This window comes from Chrysemys picta, chromosome 3 (assembly GCF_011386835.1).
Source record: "Chrysemys picta bellii isolate R12L10 chromosome 3, ASM1138683v2, whole genome shotgun sequence".
NCBI classification, from domain to species: Eukaryota; Metazoa; Chordata; order Testudines; family Emydidae; genus Chrysemys; species Chrysemys picta.
The window spans coordinates 31907904-31926706 of record NC_088793.1 but is presented as its reverse complement, the minus strand read 5'-3'; the positions used below and the strand labels follow the sequence as shown (position 1 = coordinate 31926706).

General features: G+C 43.6%; 1 protein-coding gene across 5 annotated transcripts in view; it reads left to right on the top strand.

The window, feature by feature from the left end:
* The first annotated feature begins 1784 nt into the window (after positions 1 to 1784).
* SLC66A3 (solute carrier family 66 member 3) overlaps positions 1785 to 18803 on the top strand; it is a 34592-nt gene continuing 17573 nt past the window's right edge. The window contains exons 1-7 of one of the 5 annotated variants that reach the window (XR_010599430.1): positions 1790 to 2263; positions 8418 to 8500; positions 8576 to 8645; positions 10364 to 10421; positions 11338 to 11458; positions 13129 to 13170; positions 15100 to 15282. Coding sequence is in view for 3 of the 5 variants with exons in the window: in XM_065587704.1 (XP_065443776.1) it covers positions 2124 to 2263; positions 8418 to 8500; positions 8576 to 8645; positions 10364 to 10421; positions 11338 to 11458; positions 13129 to 13170; positions 15100 to 15188 (603 nt within the window). In the remaining 2 variants the exon portion in view is untranslated. Of the gene's footprint in view, positions 2264 to 8417; positions 8501 to 8575; positions 8646 to 10363; positions 10422 to 11337; positions 11459 to 13128; positions 13171 to 15099; positions 15331 to 18803 lie in introns of those variants that run through there. The other 4 variants (XM_065587704.1, XM_065587705.1, XM_065587703.1 and 1 more) reach the window with 4 other exon arrangements.

Below are 18803 nucleotides of genomic sequence, written 5' to 3'. Positions count from 1 at the left end.
GTTAAATGTTTATTGTTCCCAAAAAGTCACCTATCCTGGCTTCCCCAGGATCATCCCGTTTTTTAAGCAGCTGTCCCTGGAAATATGGAAGGGTGCTCAGTACACACTGCCAGCTGTCATTTTCTGGGCTCAAGATCACCCCGGAGGGCCCAATTTTTTTGTACCTTGGAGATGGCAAGAGACCTCATATCAGGCATGTTGCATACACTGAACCTATGACAGAGTCTCATAGGAAGGACATGCTATTGGGCTAGGCAGACTGACCTCAGGCAAACAGAGCCAACCTGGGCTGTTACTGCCTGCTGCCCTGGGTTTGCCTCCTTCATTCTCCTAAGAACAATCTGAATCTCTCCCAGCATAGCTTCAGGGGCTCTTGGTGCTGAGTTGTAGCCCCAATGCTGGCCTTGTCCTGTTTGTGTGCTCAGGGCTTGCCATGCTGACTGCTCACAGCCTCCCCCAGCTTCTAAACAGGAGTTTGGTGCCAGCTGCTTTTTCACTGTTGGAACAGTCTGGGGCTGGAAGGAGGAGCCTGGGCCCCAGACACACAGAAGCACAAACTATTCTCCCTCCAGTGCATTACCTACCCCTATCCATGCTGGAGCTGAGCATCAGGGCACCCAGTGCAACATCTCCCCCTCCCCCAATCCATGCTAGGGCTCTCTAGTGCAACATTCCCCCTCCCCACCCTCCATTTGTGCTGGGGCTTCAAGCCAGGGCTCTCCAGTGCAACATCCTCCCCCTCCCCATCCATGCTGGGTCTGGGACTAGGGTGACCAGGTGTCCAGTTTTCAACCAGAACACCCGGTCGAAAAGGGATCCTGGCAGCTCTGGTCAGCACTGCTGACCAAGCCATTGACTGCGGCTAGGGTAACCAGATCACAAGAACAAAATATCAGGACACATGGGAGGGGGGCCGCCGCCGAAGCAAAAAAACAAAACAAAACAAAACCAGAGTGCAAAATATCGGAACAAATGGCATCCCCACCATACATTGGTTGGGATGCAGGACAAAACTAAATATCGGGACAGTCCCAATTTTATTGGGACGTCTGGTCACCCTAACTGCAGCACTGCCAGGCTCCCTGCTAGCCTCTGCTCCACTGGGAGGCGCCTACAGACGGGGCAGCGTGCAGAGCCACCTAGTCACGCCTCCGCCCAGGAGTCAGAGGACATGTCACTGTTTCCAGGAGCTGCTTGAGATAAGCACCACCTGGAGCCTGCACCCCTAACCCCCTCCTGCCCTCCAAACCCCTCTATCTCAGCCCGGAGCACCCTTCTGCACCCCAAACCCCTCATCCCCAGCCCCACCCAAGAGCCTGCACCCCCAACCAGAGCCCTCACCCCCTGCACACCCCAATCCCCCTCCTGCCCTCTGAACCCCTCAGTCCCAGCCCAGAGTATTCTCTGGCACCCCTAACCCCTCATCCCTGGCCCCACATCAGAGCCCCCGCACACACATACCCTAGCCCCTTCTCCAGCCCAGAGCCCCCCCGTACCTCTGAACCCCTTGGCTCCACCCCTCAGCCCGGAGCCCCCTCTTGCACCCAAACCCCTCAGCCCTGGTCTCACCCCAAAGCCCACACCCCCAGCCGGAGCCCTCATCCACTCTCCTATCCCAGCGCCATGCCTCACCCCAGAGCTCCCCCCCACTCTAAACCTCTCATTTCTCACCCCACCTCAGAGCCCGCACCCGCTCCCGCACCCCTGACCCAGCCCAGCGAACGTGAGTGAGGGGGTGGAGTGAGCGGGCCCCGGAGAAGGGGCGGGGCGAGGGTGTTCCCTTTGTGCAAGGAAAGTTGGCAACCCTAGCTGGGAGGGGAGCCCTCAGGGCTCTCCAGTGCAATCCCCCCCCCCCCCCATCCGTTCTGGGGCTGAGAATCGGAGCTCCTCAGTACCACAGCCCCTCCCCCCCGTCCGTGCCAGGGCTGGGAGCTGGGGCTCCCCAGTGCCACAGCCACACACCCCCCCACCGAGGCAGTGCCGGGGCCTCTCGCCACTCTAGGCCCTGCTGTTCCCGTTCCGGATTTGCAGCGTGGCTCCCCGCCCCGGCTGGGCTCGGGCTGGTCCCGTGGCGCCTGCCAGCGGAAGGGAAGGGAGGCGCCCCGGGGACAGAGCGCGGCGCGATGGAGGCGCTGCTGGCCCTGGCCAACTGGAGCACGCTGCTCGTGTGCATGGTGATCAAGCTGCCGCAGGTGGTGGCCGTGCTGGCTGCCCGCTCGGCGCGCGGCGTCAGCCTGGAGAGCCTGGTGCTGGAGCTGAGCGGGTAAGAGACGGGAGCCAGGGGGCCAGGCTCTGCCTTTGCTCCCGGCCTGGGCCCGAGGGACTCCTTAGCACGGGGAGCTCGCCACGCTTTGCCTGCTCCCCTTGGGCCCGGCCGGCTTCACACGCCTGCCCAGGGCTGAGGACCAGTTGCTCTCCAGGCTGAAGTTTACTGAGGGCGGGTCCTGACCGTGAGCACAAGGCGGGATGTGCGCCCAGCTCATGAACCCTTGTGGAAAAGGCGGCGCCTCCCAGTAGCCCACCGAGAACTAGCATCGCTCCCTCCAGCTTCAACGTGCAGCAACTTCCCAGCCCCCCAGGCGGCCATCCAGGGATTCCCAGCCCTGGCGGAGACACGCTGCACCTTCACCACCAGTATCACCGCAGCAGCGAGACCTTGGCTCCCAGGCCTGGGCTTCAGGCCAAGAGAACGGGCTGGTATCTCATGTACTTTCAGCAAATGTTTTATAAGTTTCCGTTCCCCAGAAAGCATGTTTTAAGTGAAATGGGATAGTCCTTGACCTTGGTTTCATTCTTAAAATAGGCCCCAACACAGGAGGCTGACTGCTAAGCTTGCCTGACTTCAATTGGAAATAGAATGCTACTTAGCTTTCTTAAATTAAAAATCCTTGCTTGTCGGAAGACAATAATATTCAATTAACCTCTTATGAAATACGCGATTTGCTATAACAAAGAGATCCAATAGACATTGTATATGTGTGCTTAAAAGTAAACCCGTTTCGGCCCAGGCTCATATGACTTACCTGAAATGTTAGTCAACAGATAGTGCTCAGAACTAGTAGTTTTGAATTCCTGGTAATGCCAAGATTCCCCCAGGGAATGGTAACCAATCAGGTTATTGATTCATCCTTGCAGGCTTATTTTAAAAAGCCTTGACTTGAAAACCTATTTATTTATGGAGTTAGTCTGTGTAACTTAACCTTCCTACTGTTGTCACCTTCATCCCCTATCCCCCACCCACTCAATTATTTTTCTCCAGCAGCTGTTGCATCCTGTCTTAATTTAGACTGTAAGCTCTTTGGAGCAGGAACTGTCTTTTTGATTTGTGTTTACACAGCACAATAAGGCCCCCAATTCTGACTGGCACCTCTGGGTGCTACTGTCATACAAATAATAAGAAGCAGAGAATTGTATGCTCCCTTTTTGCAATAAGTTTGCTCAACTTTGTAAAGTGCATGCAGCTGCTCTGGTGCTATTGTCATCACAAGCCCTTGAAAGAAATAATAATGATTCCCAAGCTGACAGACTCGGTCATACAGGTGGTGCTGCTCTTTACTGGCAATGCTTTATATAGAAGGAGCAGATGCACTGATGTTTAGATCTGCTGAACTGGAGTCACAGCTTTTGGATTATGTTTGAGAGTAAAGTCATTGGTAAACTGCAGCCTACATAAAGATCTCTCAACCAAGCCTCCACCTTCAATCCAGTCACTCTTAGAAACTCACTTCTGCTATAAAACCTACAAGAATCAAATGTATTATTATTATTAAAGTTCAGAGTAGGACTTGAGTGCTCAGCAACTCTTTAAGAGGAATCTTAAAAAGCTGATCTTGTATATGTAATCCTGTCTAACTGCACCCTATTCTACCCTCTCAGCTGTTCTCATCCTCATTTGTGTGGTGTCTGGATTGTGACAGGATCTGGCACAATCCAGACAAGGTACTGGTGAGACCTCATTTGGAGTACTGTGTGCAGTTCTGGTCTCCCATGTTTAAAAAAGATGAACTCAAACTGGAACGGGTGCAGAGAAGGGCCACTAGGATGATCAGAGGAATGGAAAACCTGTCGTACGAAAGGAGACTAGAGGAGCTTGGGTTGTTTAGTCTGACAAAGCGAAGGCTGAGGGGGGATATGATTGCTATCTTTAAATATATTAGAGGGATTAATACAAGGGAGGGAGAAGAATTATTCCAGCTTAGTACTAACGTGGATACAAGAACGAATGGATATAAATTGGCCGTGGGGAAGTTCAGACTTGAAATTAGACGAAGGTTTCTGACCGTCAGAGGGGTGAAATATTGGAACGGCCTACCGAGGGAAACGGTGGGGGCGACGGACCTGTCTGGTTTTAAGATTGTTAGATAAGTTTATGGAGGGAATGGTTTAATGGTAAAACATAGTAGTCAAGGAAAGCCAAGCAATGGTAGGTAAATAGTATAATGGCTAACAGGGGTCGGGCTGGAGACTCTTGCCTATATGCTCGGGGTCTTACTGATCGCCATATTTGGGGTCGGGAAGGAATTTTCCTCCAGGGCAGATTGGCTGAGCCTCTGGAGGTTTTTCGCCTTCCTCCGCAGCATGGGGCAGGGATCTCTAGCAGGAGGGTCTCTGCTGATTGAAGTCACTAAAAACAGGATTGGGGACTTCAACAGCAGAGTCCAGGGAAGGGGTAGGGACGGTTTTATGGCCTGCAGCATGCAGGGGGTCAGACCAGATGATCATAATGGTCCCTTCTGACCTTAAAGTCTATGATTCTATGAGTCTCTATCTCTTGTGAGAGGCATCAGCCACTGCTGCAGTTGCACCACAAATAATAAAGGACATTATTTGCCTCCTTTGCAATTTAGACCCGTCCATGCTGTAGCCTCAATTGTCTCCTGAATTGGCCACTTTTGTGTGTCTTGGATGGCACCAATTTGCAGCATCTGTCCGTAAGTGGCTAGCTGAGAATTCCATAATAGAATAACTGTTATTTGGATGTAAATCATAAAGACAGCATTCAGTACAATATTTACCAGCATGTTGTAGGCTTGAATGGAAGAATGATGCTGTTATTAAGACAGAAGACTGGAGGTCACAAGACCACAGTTCAGTTCATTGCACGCTCTCTCTGGCTTCACCTGTAGCTTTGTGCAACCTAATTTTACTCCTCACTTTTCTCATGTACAATGGGGATAAAATTCCTTACCTACCTCACAGGAGCATCCTCAAACAGTTTGTAGAGCATCCTTTTAAAGAGTATCATATAGAAGGAGCCGTGGGAATGCAAAGTATTATGCAGTTGCAGCTATTAAAACAAATTATAATTCAAAAATAAAAACCTATTTTAAATATGTTGAATAAAAAGGAATTAACTGCAGTACCACATTTCAAATATTCAAAACACTGGTTTGTACAATACACACTTTTAGAACTGACAGTGGTATTGTATCCTATCTTGTGGTTGGTTATAACTGAATGCACCCAAGTTATTTTTAATCAGATGCACCATATTAGCATGCTGAATTGTATTTTATTCATTACAAGATGAGGGTTGCTGCATTGCTTGAGTTAATGACTCACCTGCTACCATTTCTCCCTACCCAAAGGAAGTAAGAAGAGGCATTGTTTGACTTAAGCTGTATATTGGGTCATTATATAAATAGTATGATCTGCTTGCTGTGTCATAAGTAACCATACTACTTAAACAGGCTTCTCCCCACCCCAGAGGTGTCATATTTAGTCCTCTTAAAGAAAAACACAATCCCTATCAAATGAACAGTTCAACTGTTAAGCTCTAGTAACAGTGCAGTAACTTTATATTTAGAAAATTAATCCGTAAGACCTGAACCCCTCCTATAAATAGGTTTGTTTCTAACCAAAAACAAAGTGTGTGTGTACATGCATGTCAGTGCATGGGAGAGAGAGAATCTATGAGTGACTTACATTTGCAAAGTATGAAGTGTTCCCCATTGTGTGAAGTTGCTAGGAACAGCTGACTGCATATACATTGCCAACTCTCCCAACTTTGCTAGAAATGCAGTTTTAGTCTGAAGATTAAGTATGTAAAAATGGCATCTTTTCTCTTCACACATCCTGGTCTGCTCAGGGTCATAGCTGTGGACCTGGTCCAGTTTTGCAAAGCTGTAAGCACACATGTAACTATGCACTTGCAGAGTCCTTGTTGACTTCATGCTACACACTCACTTCAGTATCCCCAGGATCAGGGTCTTTCTGAGGAGTAAGCACTGCTTTTTACTCATTAGCCTGCAGATCTAATATAGCTAAGAACAAGTGAGTTAATTACATACCAATTGCAGGATCAAATTATGTCCTCTCACCTCCTTCTCCTAGCATATGACTAAGAGATTGTTTGACCTACAGAATTATTACTGGTACTGATGCATGAATTATATGGAAACAGCCTATCTAGCTAGCCCTGGGTGAGTAAGCAGGAGTGGCAATTAGAAAATATCATTTATTTGTGAACTGAGCAGATATGATCAGTAAGTCAGAAATACACCCAAAGTTACACAATGCCATTTCACAGCGTTACTTTTCAGAATAGAACCTTGCATTAGAGGTATCAATACCAATGAGAAGGTGGTGCCAAAATTTAAAACTTTGTTTATGTGTACAAGGAATACATGATGTTATGTGGTATTAAGGTTTTATGGACAACATTTGGGATTGGCCTGGAAAAGCCACACGTGCAAGTCAGTTCAAACAAATGCCAATACATTTTATACCACATACCACCACAACATAGATTCTGCTCCTTCCATGTGTTTTACAGGAAAATTATTTTGGGAATGTTGTAAACAGTTTATTTTGAAAGTTCATTGACACTGTTTCTTGTGTCCTTCCACCTGTAAAGTCACCTGATTTAATTACCTTGACTCTAGTTGTACAGAACTCACCTCAGTACTAGAATACTCTAGCTTAGCAGTTCTCAAACATTAGCAACCCAAGGACCCCCACTTTGATTTAAATTTTTTTGCAGACCCCCCCAAACCTCCCCCGCTCAGCCCCAGGCCCCGCCCCCACTCCACCCCTTTCCCAAGGCCCCACCTCTTCCCACCCCCTCCCTCCCAGCACCTCCTGCACGCCACTGAACAGCTGTTCTGTGGCGTGCAGGAGGCACTGAGAGGGAGGAGGAGGAGTTGATCAGCAGGGCCAGCGGCCCTGAACATGATTCCGTCCCCTCCCGAGCACATCCCATCCCTGCTCCTCCCTCTCCCTCCCAGCGCCTCCTGCACACCAGGAAACAGCTGTTCCCCTGGTGTGCAGAAGGCACTGAGAGGGAGGGGGAGGAGTTGATCAGCAGAGACCATGAACCCCCTGGAGTACCCTTGAAGACCCCCAGGGGTCCACAGAGTCCAGTTTGAGATACGCTGCTCTAGCTATATGTGGGGCCCCTCTGTAGACCTGACTCTGAATGCCGTATCTTGCAAGAGTATATGACACAAATACTCCAGAAAGTTGCACTAGTGTCTAATAAACTTTCAGCTGGAGTTTAGGTGTTAGTTTTAAGTCTTAAATGGTTTAGGAGCCAGTTACCCAGGGAACTGCCTCTTTCCCTGCCCCAAATACTGCTACATTTGAGATCAGCAGGTACTTAAGCTGGAGCTCTGTCCTACAGTTCCTCTCAATTCTACATGTGGACTCCTTGACTATGATTTGATTTCTTCTTGGTGGGCCAGAGCTTAGATTTTTACAGGAGGCCAGGGAGTTAATATGGTATTTTTTCTGAAAGTTTAACCTGCTGTCAGGAAAAACTTTCTGACAAAGATCTGTTATGGTATGGCGTAGTCTGGCAAGGGAAGTAGTAGATGCACCATTGCTTGGGACATTTAAAACTAGATTTTTCACCACACTCATAAAGATCCAATAGGAAATGAAATGCACAATCCTGCACTGACAGTGAAATGCTCTGGATGGTTTAGTAAGTATTTTCCACTTCAGGGTACTAGGATTCTGCAGTTATTCAGCTTTTTAAAACCATTTTTATTACCTCTTTTTTAATTTGGAACATCGTAGGTAGGATTATTATAATAAATTGAGAAATCGGAATTATTCCAAAGGCAGGTCAAGGAAGATTTCTCATAGATTATGATTGGGGTTTAAAGACCTGAAAGCTTCTTTTCCTTCTCTTGTAAATAGCAACTGTTTGAACTAAACCTTTCAGACACTGTCATTGAGACCTTTGTGTGAAAGTGTTGGCCAATCTGTACAGCTTGTCAGTTCATGTATATATTGAAATAGACTGCAAGATCTTCAGGCCTAGGACTTTGTCTTCCTGAATGTACAGTTTGCACAATGGGACCCGGATTTGGGCATTCCCACAACAGACAGGTTTTTAAAATGAAATTGTCAATGAACCTATCTTGTTATAGTCTCTGTGGGCAAACAAACTGTTCAATTTTTTTCTCTTTTAGCTTCCTTGTGTTTCTAAGATACCAGAGTTACTACAGTTATCCCCTAGAGACTTACCTGGAGTACCCCATCCTCATTGCACAAGGTAATACTTTTTTCTTGTTTTATATTCTACCTTGTCCCTGATTTCCTATCTGTAATGACTGATCTTTTCTTTCAGATGTCATTCTCCTGCTCTTTGTTCTGCATTACAGTGGCAACATGAAGCAAGCTTTGCCTTACATAGTCATGTATCCTTTGATGTCTACTCATTTCTTCTGGCAGCTCTTTAACAGAAGACTGAGCATTTCATCTCCTAGCGCCATTGATAGCCACATTCAGCCACCTTTTAGTGTGCATTTCTTATTTGCGTGCAACTTCCTTAGATCCCAGTAAAACCCTTTATACAGCATAAACTACATTGGTCACTGATTTTACTGGCCCCACAACTGAGGAGGAGTGAGACTACTTCATAATTTACATTTGTGTCAGATACGTACAGTGGAAAATATGAAGCTTCTTGTAATTCTTTTACACAATTACGTCAACTGTGGATGATACACACAGTGACTTTTAGATGCTCCTTTGAAAAGATACACAGCTTTGGGTTTACATTTGGCACGGGACGCTTTGGAGCAGGGCTTGATAAATTTATCAGACACCAAGCAGAGATAATGTGAAAAATGAGGGTGGGGGAAGCACCAGCAGTAGTGACTGCTGAGCAAGTGACTACCCTGCCATTCCTGCTGCTGCAGGAGGGGAGAGGGCTGGGATTTACAGCAGCTCACTGTCTTTGGGCTCTGGTCTGGGGCTCCATCTTTCCTAACAGCTTCAGCCTGCAGGTACGTGTTAAATGTGAAACTCCACCCGCTCTCTGTTTGGTGCTGGGGGGGGTTATTATCTTCCCTGCCAAGAGCTCCAAGGCTTCTGGCTGCTGCTGGTGGGGAAGCTCTGTGGTTCTTCTCCCTCAGTCTCCCGGCTCCTGCAGGGCAGTGGCTGGGCGGGTTTCGGCTACCCTGCACCTCCCATCTTCCGTTGTTTGGCTCCTCCTCACACTTGGGTAACCAGTGCTGCCACTTGCTGCTGCTTTACGGGTGGACATTATTCTTGACAATTTTACTACTATTTCTAGGGTATTGAATAGCAGCAGTAAAACAGTATTGTTAATTTCACTCTGCTGCTGCCTGCAGACTTGTGCTCTTGTAACATTAGATTAAAATTTGTAATAAATAAATTACAACGCAGTGGGTTTTTAAAATGCTGCTACTGATACAGCAACATATTTGAATTTTACAAAACTGCTATAAAAATATTGAACATTATGGTCCTGAACCTTAACCAGGTTTGTGACTTTATTCACATGAATAGCGTGATTGATTTCAACAGGACTACCAATGTGTTTAAAGTTAAGCATATGCCTAAGTGTTTGCAGAATCAAAGTTCCAGTTTGTGACTGAAGTAATTATTCCATAATAGAGTAACTTTTATTCCAGAGTAATGTCCACACACGGAGCTATTCTACAATTGCTATTACAGACTAGTTTATTCTTAAATAGCTATTCCAGTCAATTTCCTAGAGTTGACAAGGCGTTGGTGAAAATCCAGCCCTCAGTTCCAATATCCCCCAGGGAAGGGGAGTGTATGAGGACCGGTCTGTTGTCCCCCCCCCCCCCCCAACATCTTTTGAATTAGCCTCTGGGAGGTACAGTGATTGCTAGTAAAGTGCTGACATTTTTCTCACCTCTGCTTATTTCTAGAGCCATCCTGGGACCACTATTGATCTGATTAATTTTGTTTTACTCAAAACTGTTTTACAACATTCTGTTTTCTCTATAGAAACTGTTTCAGCAAGAGTATCTTCTTTTTTCAGTGAGATTAGGAAAACATAGCTAATATCCCTACTTACAGATTCTTAAGTGTTCAGGTGCCCACATAACTCTGAGCATTATGAAACTTAACCCTTAGTAAGATTTGTGGGAGGATGGTACTTTCTAACACTACAGAAATGGATAATAGACCTGGCCATGGTAAGTAGTAGCTCTTAAGTTGCAAGTGTCCCCATATATATGTCATCCCTTTCATAGCTCCATTTATCGGTGAAAAACTATTTTAATTCTTTTTATATACAGTAGAATCCCATTTATCTGAGCTGCCTTTATCGAGCTCTCCGTATTAACCAAACCACCAGCACACGCAGAGGAATATGGGAAATTGATGCTTCAGCCCGACTGGCAGGGCTCAGGCTGACAGCTTGTTAAAAACTCAGATTGGTTTTCTTGTTAATAAATTAACAAAACATTGTTTGCAAGAAATAAGGGTTTATGTATTTTGTAAGTAGATAAGATGCTTTTCCCAGAGGGGTCAGCTAGTTTAAAAGCAACTCTGCATCTTAAAATAATGGATAGAAAGCTCTTTGCCCATTCTCCTGATTATCTGAATTTTTGATTATCCGATCTGGCCCCGGTCCCAATTAGATCAGGTAAACAGGGTTCCACTGTATTTTATAATTTATTCTAGAAGGTGTTTTGAAAATGAACTCTTATGAGCTGTTAATGAGCAGTTTCCAAGTACTGTTTTGTCTCTCATCTCTATTAATAATTTGAGAACATTCCACTACTTCATGGAGCACACTTAGTTTAAAAGTAACTTTTGTTTTAAGTTGCAGTCACCAAATGCAGTAATTGTTACAGTTCATGTTTTATATTTCTCTTAGAGCCTGTACCACAAAACTAGACCAATTGGTTTCTGGTCAGTTTCACTTTGTTTCATAGTTTCTTAGTAAGATTCTGTAATGTTTGGGATGTAACTAATGAAGGTATTTTTTTAAATGTCAAAAGTATTTCTACTTTAAAAAAAAAGGGGGGCAAAGTATACATTTTAGGCCTAAGCTGGAACTAGAAACAGTATCCTGTTTTTTTTTTTTTTTTGTATCCTTTTCTGCAGAATTTGTGTACGTTAATCAGTGCAGCAAGTAAATTTGCTCAGCTGCGGTGTCTGTGGCAGACAAGAGATTCCGGACAAGTGAGTGCCCTGACCTGGAGTATGTCTGCATACACATGTGCAAGTAAGCAACATGCATTGGGTTTTGTATAACAAAGGGACCGCCGCAAAGCCATTACTGTTCCTAATGCATCTGTATCTGCAGTGAGAGGCCTTGTCAAATCCATAGTAAATCTGAATCTTCCCCAGGGTAGCTTTCTATATTAGACCCGACCCTGGCTAGAACGCGCGTCTATATAGCACGAATTCGCATATAACGTGGTCACGGCCATGGATCCCAAATTTAATTATTTTAATTGTAATTCATTTTAATGCGGTCCCCGCATTAACGTGGTACTGCGCATGGATCCCAAATCCGGCGTTCTAGCGAGGGTCCGGTGTATTGTCTAAAAGTAATTGTTTGACCATATTTGAATGTTATCTTTCTTTAAGAGAATAGGTTCTTTTATGCATGATTTTATCTCTGTTACTTTTATGTAGAAAGGGTCTCAGTCCTTAAAAATAATGAAAATCCAGGCTAGAAAAATAACAACATTTATAGCTGATGTGCATTGTAATTGTCTTCTTATTTTGTCCTCACATAACATCCTAGTACTTTCCATTAGTTAATTACAATTATACCAGATAATTGACAGTATTGGAACATCACTGATCAAACATAATATGGAGCCAAAAATCATACTTTTTTCTTCATTTAAATAAATGATTTATATATAATTCTGTATTTCATTAGAAAAAAATGAAAGGATCTCAAGCCATTTTCCAGCAATAATCTTAAAGACATAGCACTAATTCAGGAAAACGTTTAGAAACATTTGCTAAACATTAAGTCATGTCATGAACAGGAATGAACTTAAGCATGTTCCTAAATCCAGGCAATAACTTGTAGAGGGTTCTGGTGTGTAGGTTAGTTATCCTAGGCAACTCCTGGTAGCAGTTCATACAAAAGGGCTTGCTACAACTGTTAATTAGAATTGTCTTTTGCAATTATGTCTTGTATTTAATTCTTTTAGAAAATTACTGCTATAGCTTCTAATCTTTATTCAATTTGTTTTTAACTTACTAAAATATTTTCTATTAGAGATAGTGTCAGATCACTCCCATTGTGAGACATGATATTGATCCAAAGATTAAGGCCAGAACAAACCAATATGATCATCTAATCTGACCTCAAGCATTATACGAGTCCATGGAATTTCACTCAGAAATTCCTGCAGTGGAGGGAATTATTCTTGTGTATAGCATAAGTGAGACATGGACAGAGATATATGGGTGTATATAAATTCTCCAATACAGTAAACTGGTGACATTTTGCTCTAGTTTTTAACTGGCAATTTGATACAGAAATTCATAGCCAGCTGAGAGACTGAGATCAGCCACCAAAAGAGAGAAGAAAATGGTAAATAAGAAGTAAGAGAAGCAATGAGCTTTTGCCACAGCTTACTGGGTGGTAACATTTTTCCATTTGAAAATTTAGAAAAGTTCCAACTATATCAGCATTTTGTTTTATTACTTTCAAATGAACTCTTAAAAAGAAAAAGCGAGCTCAGGGTTGGGGCTTCATTTTTGAGGCTCTAATAAGTGTGGGGGTACATTTAATATGTGGATATTTGTATGGTATTTTTTTGCTTGATTTTTCTCTTAACTGCAAAGCAGAGATTTCATTGTTTTTAGTAGTTGGATGCATCAGCAGATCTTCCCTGACATACTAACCACAATTCCTTTAATTTACAGCAAGAATAGTTACAACTATAATGACCACAAATGATCTTATGGGTGAGTAATATATGAAATTGTCTTCATTTCTTCACTGCCTCACTATCCAAAGATAACAGCAGTCTGTCCTGTTTTGTGAGAAGTTATCCGGTTCTCAGTAGAATAAACTATGTAGCTGAGTGGTTTATTCCAGCAAGGGAACTGGATTACTGCTGAGAAAACACCACTAGGCTATTATTATGGCTAGGAGTTTAACACCTATGGGGAAGACGATGTGAAGAAAAATCTATATGTGTTCATCATAGAGAATGTTGGCAGTTTAAAAGGCAGCTGCTACTCAGAGAAAAAATAGATTAAGAAATTTGCCTAATTATGGAAATGCCTGCGTAAAGGAAATACAAAAATCCCTCTTTCTGTTGGAACATATGGTAGTTGAGTAGTGACTTTTCTCAAATGGATAAGATATCAAAAACAGCTCCTTCTCGCTCACCTATTCAAGAACTGTAAAACTATTTAAATTATTTGTACTAGGTTAAAATTTGAAGGAAGTACATGAATAATGAAACTTACATTTGGCTGAAAGTAATGTAGATTGCTCTCATGCTGTCACCAACCAGTGCAGTCAAGTAAGAGATTGGCTGACAACACATGGAATTCAGATACCATGTGATGGGCACGTTAGATAGAATAAATTCATTATAAAACTAAGGGATGTTTAAAATCAGCCTTCTACCATAGGGGGAGGGGGTGGGAAACAAAAAACAGTGCATTTGAGAAAGTGACCCTGCCTGTTGTTGGCATTTCAACTGCTCAAAGTAGTACAATCCAAAATGTCATTTTTAGTGGAAAATGACTAAATTTTCACATGGTAGAAAGCAGTTTTAGACAATGGAAATGAGTAAGTCAGTATTTTTGATGTTTTACCAGAATGAGCTAAAGAAAACTGCTCCATCGTATTACCCAGAGTGAATTTTAAAAGGACATTAGTACCCATAAACTGCACCAAAATGTAGCACAATGAAAAACAGATGGGAGCAGTGACATTTGGACTTTAAACAAAAATGTGGCCTGTCAACTGTTTGAGGATTGAGAGCTCGCACTGGATTTTCCCTCATTGTTCTTGGTTACGCTATATCTGGTGGTATGCGGTACAGTGTATTTATAAAATCACGAGCTCTTAGAAAAGCTTTTTTTTTTTTTGTATATTTCAGTATATTGTTTACTTCCTAAAATGGAACAAATGGGATAAATACACACGTGCGGTGTCAGGTGAACAGAGAAACTGCTTCTTTGATTTTTCAAATAGATTTTGTAGTCTTACTTCAAAAAAAATCTTAAGGTAATCAAGACATTGAGCAAATCTCATCGTTTCTTTCAAATTTGTGTCAGATTTTTGCCTATTAAACTCTGGCAATTACCAATAAATGTTTACTGTTAGAAAAAAAAAACCTCACAAGCCTGAACTTAATAGAGTTATTTAAATAGAGTATGACATATGTTTATATGCTCCTGTTAGATGCAGGTGATGAAAAAATAGGTATACATTGTATGGATTTAAACCAGATATATTAAACTTGCCATACATAGCAAGTTCATTTTTAATGTCAAAGTGATTCAAAGAAGCAGATTTACATAAAGGAATCTAGATGTATTTATTTTTTAAATAATTCTGGGTATTACTTAACAAATCACTATTCAGCAGTTGAGGATACATCTGCCGAATTCATCTCCCTCCCTCCCTCCCCCCCCCCCCCGCCCCCAACAAAACATGATCCTGGATATTATTTTCAGAATTTTTGATGTCTGACATATGGGTTCCTTCCAGTATTTTGAGGAAGTCCATTAAGGAGTTGTGGAAGGTAAACTATTCAGAATGTACAGTAGTAAAACTTTGTGAACAAGTTATTGTATCCTGTGGAAATGGCAGCAGTTAATGTTAGCATTCATGCTTACAACATTTTATTAATTGAATGTTTTTCTCCTGCTTAGTTCTAGTCCGTTTCATAATCATGCTGGTTCTTAATATATGGGTCACAGCCACAATATTGCGTTACCGGAAGACTGAAAAGACTGATTAGATGACAGCTTCTCTCCAGCTGCAACATATGTCAAACAGGACCAAAAAATACAGTGAAGCCTGAACAAGAGACCTCCATGTCCAGGCAACCTTCCGTATGCCACCTGCCTCATATTATCCCTTAAAAGATTAAGTACAACGTTGCTTAGGTTTTATTACAATTAATACTACTTAACAAAGCATATTTTATTAGAAGTAAACTTTATTGGTCATTTAAGACAGGTTTCAGTGGTACCTAACATTTTCTCTGTTTTCCTTTTTTCTTCATATTTTGCTCTATGTAGATTCCTCTGTTTTTTATTCCTGGTGGAATTCTGTGCCTAAAAATTCTGTGCACAATATTTTAAAATTCTGCATATTTTATTTGTTAAAATAACACTATATAAGCATGCCGGTTTCAATTATTTTGGTAATTTATTTCAAAATACCTGTCAGCAACTATGTCTGTACCAATACAGATGACAAAAAAGAGAGTTAAAGAAACCCCTATGACAACCCAGTTTCTGTTCCTCTGTCCTCTCCCCCCCAGAGTCCAGCCACAGGGCCAGACACCCACACCCCTCCCCCCAGCCCAGACATCTGCACTCCTCCCCACCAGAGGCCACTGGGGGTGTCCACCAGCGCAGACACCATACCCTCTACCCCCAGAGCCCAGCCACAGAGCCAGAAACCCGCACCGCCTCTTCTCACGGCCAGGGCACCACCCTAGTCCAGACACCTGCACTCCCTATCCCCCCAGGGCCCAGCTGCAGGGCCAGACACCCACACCCTCGCGCCCCCAGCCCCCTCCCTGGACACTCATCTCTCTCCCCAGAGTCCAGTCGCAGGGTACCCAATCCAGACACCCACAGTCCCTACCCTCCAGAGAGAGAAACAGCTTGATGCTGGGTTCCAGACTCGTACAAGAAACTCCATACACCACCTCCTTCCTTCAGGGCGTGCTGGGAACTGCAGCTGCTGAGAACCCTCCAGCTCCATCCCCGTCCCCCTGGCAGTGTCTTCTATTTGTGAGCTGGGCTCTGCAGGTCCAGTGGGACTCTGCAGTGCTAATTCTGCGGGGGAAGGAAATTCTGCATAGAACAAAAACAACAAGGAGTCTGGTGGCACCTTAAAGACTAACAGAAGGTGCCACCAGACTCCTTGTTGTTTTTGTAGATACAGACTAACACGGCTACCCCCTGATACTTGACACCATGCATAGAACAGTAATTCTGCGCAAATTCTGCATTGCGCAGTGGCACAGAATTCCCCCAGGAGTAGTTCTTGTAACACTCCAGTTCTTTACAGACTAAGGGTAATCTTTTCAGCAATTTTCTTCAGTTATATAGGTATAGTTTTGTACCTCCAAATTATTTTGATTTTCTGTTTGCAACTGTATGATCACAACTCATTAGTAGATGCCTCTCTATTTTTTTTTTTTTTTTTTGGTAAACAGATCTGTAGTTAGAGAAATCTAACTACCAATGGAGTTTGCAAAGAAGGAAGCCAATTGAAAATCTAGCCTTAAATTTGTAATTAATTTGTAGTATCGGAGCAAGCTAGGTTTGCCGCACCCATAGTGAATATATCAAATGCTCCTTTCATCCAATTAAAAAGCTTATATCATCCTACAAAACACTCATAAGTCAGCTGTTTCTGTCTTTATTGAGACAAAAGCAGAAGTGCACCTATTAACCTTTTATGGATCTTCCAGTCCTACAGCTCTAACCCATACTCATTCGGTGGGTGTTCAGTTGCCCTCTAGTAAAGGCTGGGCTACATAGAGAGGTTAATGTGTAACAAGACAGGTTCCCCTGGGATGCCCCCTTGTGGCTAGAAGTGGCCCTGCAGGTGCCCCAACATCAGTTTCTCCATCCTAAGGTTCTTCAAATTCTACCTTCACTCTTTAGTCCAATAATGCCCTGGTTGTAATCTAATTTATTAGTGTAAATGCTTCAAAATGGGTGATTTACATGATAAGTTCTTGGAATGTTGTTGCTTTACATCATCAGCACCATACAAGTGAAGGTAACTGGGATGGATGCAAGAAATCTGTCTGTCCATCCTATTTTAGGGACAATCGAAAAACCCTTGTGAAAAACACACAAAATACCCATGTAAATTGGTAAGCTCTTTGGGACAGGGAGCATCTTATTGTTCTGTGTTTATACAGCACCTAGCACAATCAGGTCCTGGCACATGACTGGGGCTCCTCGGCCTATGCTAATATAAAGAAATAATAATAATGCTCATCAAATGTGAATAGGTATTTGGCAACAAGGTAAAAAGGAAATGTTACCTTTGCAGATAGATCCTCACTACCAAGGGAACATGCTCCAACAAAATCTGGTTTAGTGGAACCAATCTGACACTTTGGTAATTTAGGACACCTGCAGTGATCAAAGAAACAGGACCCTATATCTAACTGTGTAATTACAGTAGGCGAACATCCTCTGGCGGGTCACTCTAGCTGGGACAAGTTGAGAGACAGGAGGGCTTAAAAAAAGCTGCACTTTTTAACGTTGGGGTAACTAACGCAAGCAATCCTGAGGCAAAAACGTAGCGAAAAGCAGGCACTGCAGTTTTACAAGATAAACTCACTGAGGGTAGCCCTCTATCCCTCCTTGGGGTTGACCATGGCAAGTTTACCTCATGATAAAATTTAAGTGCCCTGAGGTAAAACAAAACAAACCACAAAACCCACAGCTTTTCTAGCAGTGAAGACAAACCTCAAACAGTAACAGCTCAACAACTCTAGGAGTTGAGGTTTAACTTTTTGAACTTCCTTTCTACCTGTTCCAAAGTGATACTGTAAGCTTGACATTAGTGATATCTTCACAGCAAAAGGTTTGTTTTTACATCGAGCTAGCTACTTTAATGTAAAATCCCAGCGAAGCAAGGCTGTGTACTCGTCACCTATCGGTAGCTAGTTAAGATCAATCTTATAGCTCATCCACACACACTCCTGGTGTTTACCCCATAACGACCACAGTGCCTCCTTGCCTCAGCTGGATTTTACAGCGAGACAGATACCTGGTGAATTACTTAAACCAATTTAAACCAATATAACTGTAAATGTTTATTATTCCCAAAGTCACCAATCCTGGCTTCCCCAGGATCATCCCGTTTTTTTAAGCAGCTGTCCCTGGAAATATGGAAGGGTGCTCAGTACACACTGCCAGCTGTCGTTTTCTGGGCGCAACATCACCCTGGATGGCCCGATTTTTTTGTACCTTAGAGGTGGCAACCCTATCCTGTGCGCAGAGCCCTCATATCAGGCATGTTGCATACACTGAACCTATGACAGAGTCTCATAGGCAGGACGTGCTATTGGGCTAGGCAGACTGACCTCAGGCAAACAGAGCCAACCTGGGCTGTTACCACCTGCTTCCCTGGGTTTGCCTCCTTCATTCTCCTAAGAACAATCTGAATCTCTCCCAGCATAGCTTCAGGGGCTCTTGGTGCTGAGTTGTAGCCCCAAGGCTGGCCTTGCCCTGTTTGTGCACTCAGGGCTTTCCATGCTGACTGCTCACAGCCTCCCCCAGCTTCTAAACAGGAGTTTGGTGCCAGCTGCTTTTTCACTGTTGGAACAGTCTGGGGCTGGAAGGAGGAGCCTGGGCCCCAGACACACAGAAGC